Here is a 6,811-nt window from a genome sequence, read left to right on the forward strand (position 1 = left end):
TGGTCATCACGTATTAGCTTATTCTAAACATTGTATTTATGGTATGGTATTCCCAGAAAGCTTTTGAAGTGTAATTCTAAATAAATACAAATGACTACAGTTCACAGAAGATTTTAAAGCTTCACAGTAAAAGCTTAAAACTCCTCACTTATCTAAGCAAAGAACACATAGCCGACATTATGTATTGAAATCCCTTCTGAAAGATGGCCAGTTTAGTGTTCACGCAATAAGAAGCAGTATATACCCCACGTATTCTTTCACAAGCCCGGTATCCGTAATAAGTCAATTAGCCATCTTGCACATGCATTACAAAACTGCCTTAGTAAAGATGAAAGAGCTAACAATATCAATCAAAAAAACTCCACCAAACCCCAAACTATATGCTACACCAAAATGAGTGTTTTCTTCCTAAATGTAAATAGGAAAACAGCTTATTAATACCCAACACCCTAAAAAAGTAAAAAAACAATTTGAAAAGCAAGTGCTTTGAAAGATGCCTTTGAGGTACACAGGATAGTTTTTAAAAAAAAAACCCCACGCATAAAAACTAACAGACAAAACCAAACATGCAAACAAAACCACACTTTAGTCCTGACTATGGAACTTTGATTTATTTTACAAAGAAATTTGTTTATTTACACATGAAAACCCTTTGCTTATTACATTTAACTGTTCTCTTTTTAAGGAAAGACAACTGCTACTGCACACAGAACTGAGGAAGAAGAAAAAATGAGGTGGGGGAAAAAAAAACAGTAGAAGATTGGTTATTTTAAATTGAACTAGAATAACTTTCCTCCCTGGAATAATTTTTATAAATACTTGTTTTTTTGCGAGAATATGAAATAGGTGTGCATGTACTGAAAAGCATAACTCATTTTTAAGAAAGCCCAATAGAAAATTTCAGCAGTTACTTGAAGATGTTAAAAGGAATGATGGGAATCATAGAAGTTCTTAATTTTACAAAAACAGCTGCAGAGAAGTCCATTCTTACTGCACGATGCTCAAGGAAAGCTGTTACCTGTATTTCAAACTTCCCTTCAACATGTACATATTATTTATATCTGCAGGAAACTAGTCATATAGGCTCATCAGGAAGGCAAATAAATCGCTAAATAAATGAAGTCTGTCCACTTTCATGGGTAACACCTACTATTTGAAACTCTCAATATCCCAACTTCTTTCAAATAGTCTTTTTTAACTGGAAAGATTTAGACTCAGACTGTATCACTCACCCGACATAGTACCAACACCAATTACAAGACACTCCACAAGTGCATCCAGTGTAAATGTAGGGCCTAAAATGGCCATTCCACGTGAAATATTTTCTCTTACTTCATCCTAAAAAGAAAAATTTTAGTACATTAACATAAAGACAAAAATCAAATTAAGGGAGTATACATAACATCATTAGTACATGACTAGTAAATGAAGTAACGTTACGGTGATAAGGCCTTATAAAACATACACTGAAAATTAACTATTATGAGAGAATATGCTTTCTTTCCCATACTATGACAGTCTTCATTTACATAAAATTTAATTTGATTAATTTCTCTACCTTTGGGTCATGCGTATTTTAAGCACCTGCCAACACTGATGGGAACAGACTTTAATTAAAGCAGATTCAGAAGAATAGGACTTCTACACTTAAGACATAAAATGGAAGCCACTTATGGCTTTTCAAAAGTTCTTGCAACCACATAACTGCACCCTAAATTTTATTAATGTTGTATTTCATTATTTAACTCTCTAAACTCAGGTGACAAAAAAAATTACATAAAAGACAGTAAAACTTTCTTCTGGGGGGAAGGGATTTCCTCCCGAAGGCATGGCAAAACTCCAGAGGGTCTGCTGCTATTTTTTGGTGGTGGTGGTTTTGGGGGCAGGGGGAGAGGAGAAGCTGTAGGAAAAACCTAACTGTGAAATACTTTATTGAAAATTAATAAAAAATTATCTACTCAAAATTATTATAAAGTAATATACAACACACTATAATAATACTGAATATGTAGAGAATGTGCAATATACAATATATTAAAATATAATGTACAGTATTTTTGTCACAATTTGTATGCTCCATTACCATGTACAGCATGTTGTAGGTATAAATTAATTTCACTAAATATACTTTTATTTCAGAACTTAGAATATCAGGAAAAAAACATTACAACGCATGATAAGCAAGATGTCCTGTCAGTCCTTCCTGTTATCTTGTGCCAGCTGCATTCAAGCATACATGTTTCTGTCTACACATATGCTCTGTTTGTTCTGCTAAGCCTTTTTCTAGAAATATGCTTTTTCCAGTATCAGCATTGTAACACTAGAAGTTTCTTTACATACTGTACCTGAGCCCTAGAAATTAACTTTTTTCTATCAATAGCTCTTCTAGGGAAGACTTTGCTCTAGGAACTCTAGCCTCCTTAGCAGAGCTATAAGCGTTGCTGGTTTAAAGTTCTGAACCTACAAAGTACACCTACAAACAATTAACTTAGTTCACATGATTATGTACATAATTTTACAGGGTTATTATTCACTTGAACATTGATTTGGATTGAAGACAAGGAAATACAGAATCCAGAGAAAATCTCGTCCTTTCCACGTATCACCCATACAGTTATTCCCCTCTATGTCTCTCCAGCTACATTATTCATAGAATCACAGAATGGTTTGGCTTGGAAGGGTCGTTAAAGATCACCTAGTTCCAGTCTCCCTGTCGTGCGATAATGTTCATCTTTGAACACCAAATTCAAAAGCTCAATGGCAAAAAAACAAAGAACAAAACCAAAAGCCCCCAAACAAACAAACAAAAACCGCCAAACCCCCTGACCTGTGAGTTGGAACTGAGTGCAAATTTGGCTAATGCACTTGCTCTTGACAGATCAATCAGAAGCAGGAAGAACGGTAAAGCTTCACTGAAAAAAAGAGGCATATGTTAAAATTCAAGGTTTACTATACATGAAAAAATTGCAACCAAGAAACCCAGAACAACAATTCATTACTTACTTTAAGCCTGTCAGTTCTTTATCCAAGAAGTGAATTACCACTGTACTAAAAACAAAACTTGAGAAGATTGTGAAGAGGCCAGCAATACCTTTAAAAAAGAGAATTGGAAATTTTTGTTTTAGGTATATTGGGAGGAAAAAAAAGAGGAAAAAAGAAAAACTATACCTTTAGGTCAATCCCGAAGGAAACAAATGACAATTCTCATCTCTCAGAGTGCATTAACAGCAGTTGAGATATCAAACTGAAGTAGATGCTATTTTTACAGATTTAAATCTAGAATTTGCACTGCATTCAAAGTAAGACTCTAAGAAATAAAAAACATAAATCTTCTCATTCATTATCAGTAAAAATGAAAACTGGCTTAAACAGCTCTTTATTTTTAAGTGTTTCACACAACAAACAATTCTTTCAAGAACTGCATTTCCATTGTTTATATAATCCTACACAATCTCTCCCAGAAAAAAAAAAAAAAGCACTCTGATCTATACATGCAGACCATTTATTCTGCTATTTAGCAAATAATTAAAATAATCATGTTCAGTAAATAAGTATTAAAATTCTAATATTTATTACAAAAACAATTAAAAAATTAAAATGCATACAGCAAATACAAAAATCAGATGCAGTACCTAAAATGTATTTTGATCCCAGCTGTCTTAGGTTCTGAAACTGGAAATATATGTAGAGGATTGCTATACAGCGTGTGATTGTCAGGATGATGATGTCACTGCTCAGAACATCCTGTATGAAATGCGAAATTATTTAGTTAGCTTTTACGTTAAGTAGTGACTTGTTAAGTTTCAGTAATAAAAAAATCCACTGTGAAACTGCACTAAAAATATAATAAAATAAATATCACTGATGGTCTGTCTTAAAAAATAAAAATATTGCAAACAATATTAATATAAATTTCTTGTTCACTAGATACTGTGCAACTGAAAGTCAGATTTAATGAAAACCTTCCATCACACATCACTGCTTATACACAACTTTAATAGCCACAATGGGAAAAGAAGGCAATAAAGAAGTTTCTGCATAGCTACTTTCCTCCTAATACATCATAACCTGATCTCACTCTACAGAAAACTCTGGATCTACTGATTAACAGTAAGTACAATAACATGAATTTAAATCCTTACTTCTTCAAGTTTGGGGCACTCATAATTCCAGCCACATATCTTATCATTCCCAGTGAACATCTTCATGGACATCATACAGATGGTGAGAGTCACTGTTCCCACAATGACTTCCCATGGATGAGAGGCTACAAAAAGGCCATGCATTCGAAAGAGTCTGGACAACATTTTCAAGGCTGTTTTTCTGTACTTAGCAAACCTGCAACAAAAGAGTATTTCATATAAGCAAGTACGAGATTCGGGGGAAAAAAGACAGAGCTCTATATGTTTCTGCAAGTCATCCCTCAAAAAAACCCCAAAACCAGTGAAGTAACAGATGAGAAAGGAAACGAATCTCCACCTTTCAACCTTCCATGTAAAACACATTTCTTTCTAATCTTCTGAAATATAATATGATCTGCTCCTGCCTTCTCAATTATTATTTTTTTTAAATACAGATCTCCCTTGTTTCTCCAAGGTCTTGCTAATAAGTCTCCATCACTCTCACAACATGCCTTAGTATCTTCCTGTCACACAATTTTGATACCACTTTGACTCCAACTTCTTGTTTTAACACCTGCGTGTTAAATTCTGTTACTACCTTCTACTCACTCTTCCTATCAAAATTATTTATTAACTTTAACTGTATGAATTACCAACTAACCATTGTTGGTAATGCTCAACTTCAACAGCAGGAAAAAAAAATCTTCCTATGATTGTGTTTTCCCTGCTTTCTGCTCAATATTCTTCAGTGATTCAAGTTAATCAAATTCAAAACAATTCCTCTTCATCTCCAGCACGAGACCTTCTCACATACAATAGTCTGTGACTACTAGCAAGGACCACAACTAAGTCCTAGGTCACTGATGCATTTCATTATCCTCTTTGCTTTCAAACATTTGACAGAAACTCTCACACCTCTCCTTCACAGAAGTGAGAATGTGGATGTTCTCTATGTTCTTCAGTTACAAAAACCGCATCTGATACCAGAATCACCTTTGTTTCCTACCAATGCCAATCTCATCCACGTGAGCACCAACAGCACCAATATATTTTCTTTATCCTCTAAAGGATAAGGATTTTTGTGGCTCATGGAACCCAATAGGGAAAAAATCACTGAGAGGACTTCCTTCCTTATGAACAAATTATTTCATTTCCTGAACAAAAGTATTTTTTTTAAAAAAAGCAAAACCAAAACACAAACTCACTCCTTTTAAAGTCAACATTATCCTTTGTTTTCCCCTGTGTAATATAATCCACATAACGTTTTGTAAATTTATGCTCCTGCAAAACTGTTCCAATGTGGTATTATAGTTTTCCCTGAGTGGAATGGAAGGTATCTTTTAATTAATAAAACTAAAATAAGATATAGTCAGAGGAATATCTTAGTGCCAAAGATTGTGAAGCAACACAAAAAAAGAAAAGGTATAGCTATGTCTTATGAAAATAAAAGTACTTTTGAATACCACACTGGTTCAGGAAAATGAGAACTAGCACTTACTACAGGACTATGTGGAGTCCTAGCAGCCCTGAAACTAGTAATACAACTCCTAAATATTCTCAGAGTTGGAATTATTATCTAGGCAATTAAGAAACTGTTAGTAGAGCTAGACAGATTTCAAAATCTTTCTTGAGATATTATTTTTCACATTTCTAAGCAAAACTAGTAAGCCTAAAATGGCTCCACCTAAATCAATGAGGGAAAAACACATTAATTTGATTATCAAAGTAATTATCCATTATATCTATTAGTAGACCACGTTTGATAATTAACAGCTGCTATGAAATGCAGGATGCCTCACTGCTGATCTTGGGGTTAACTGAGTGGCAGTAACTCCTGACCTAGAAGCATTCTTTAAAGCCTTCATATTTACTTAACCTGCCTGAAGCGCATGGGGGTTTTTTGCTGTGCATTTGACATTTCCAGAAACTATTGATGAAGATCTCATACATTGATTCTGCATTACTGAGTGCTGTAAACACATATTTCAATGCATATGATCAGCTCATATTTCTGATTCTGTTAGAAATAGAATTGTTAAAACATTTGTACAGCTACATTGACTCACAGCTTGAAATTGGCAAGACAGAACATGAAATATAAAGCTGAAGTTTATAATTAATACCATTTTTTTTAAATTAAAAAATGGTGGTTCAAAAGGGACACTTTATAAGCCTTATCCATTTCCTGCTTGCCTTTGTTTTCAATCAAAAATTTACAGAAGACCATTCAGCAAAGCAATCCATTCTGAGAATCAAAACACAAACGAAACACAACCGCAACCCCTCAGCAGAGTTCACCAGCATTTAAAAAGCGAACCAGACTCGTTGCAGGTAACGCTTTAGAGCTTTAATCGGCCATGTAACTGTACCACTATTCACTTAACCGCCTCAGGTTTGTCGCGCAGCTCTCACCAACTACCCTCGGAGCAATCACCTGCAACAACATCTGTCAGATCAGATCCCCCCTCCTGCTGGCTGACTCAGCAACAGCTCCGGTGTTACCACGGACCCGAGTGCACAAGCAGCCGAGCGAAAGCCGCTGCAGAGCTCACCTGCAGCGCCCGCGACACCAGACGAGCCGAACTGCCCGGGAGCGGCCTCTGCTTCCAGCGCCGGAACCCCCTCACGCAGCCGCGCCCCGCGGCCCCCACACCCCATGCGAAAGCCGGCACACACGGCGCTCCCGCCTG

At 35.6% G+C, this 6,811-nt stretch overlaps 1 protein-coding gene across 2 annotated transcripts in view; it reads right to left on the reverse strand.

The window, feature by feature from the left end:
• Nucleotides 1-4,332, reverse strand: part of HMGCR (3-hydroxy-3-methylglutaryl-CoA reductase) — a 15,481-nt gene extending 11,149 nt beyond the window's left edge. For both annotated transcript variants that reach the window (XM_029086429.1, XM_029086426.1), the window contains exons 1-5: nt 4,143-4,332; nt 3,633-3,744; nt 3,004-3,091; nt 2,828-2,912; nt 1,233-1,338 (exon numbers count right to left, since the gene is read on the reverse strand). In XM_029086429.1, the coding sequence (XP_028942262.1) occupies nt 1,233-1,338; nt 2,828-2,912; nt 3,004-3,091; nt 3,633-3,744; nt 4,143-4,307 (556 nt within the window). In that variant the 5' untranslated portion in view covers nt 4,308-4,332. The remainder of the gene's footprint in view (nt 1-1,232; nt 1,339-2,827; nt 2,913-3,003; nt 3,092-3,632; nt 3,745-4,142) is intronic.
• Between the last annotated feature and the right edge of the window lie 2,479 nt (nt 4,333-6,811).

Source organism: Antrostomus carolinensis, unplaced genomic scaffold, assembly GCF_000700745.2.
Source record: "Antrostomus carolinensis isolate BGI_N321 unplaced genomic scaffold, ASM70074v2 scaffold12280, whole genome shotgun sequence".
NCBI classification, from domain to species: Eukaryota; Metazoa; Chordata; class Aves; order Caprimulgiformes; family Caprimulgidae; genus Antrostomus; species Antrostomus carolinensis.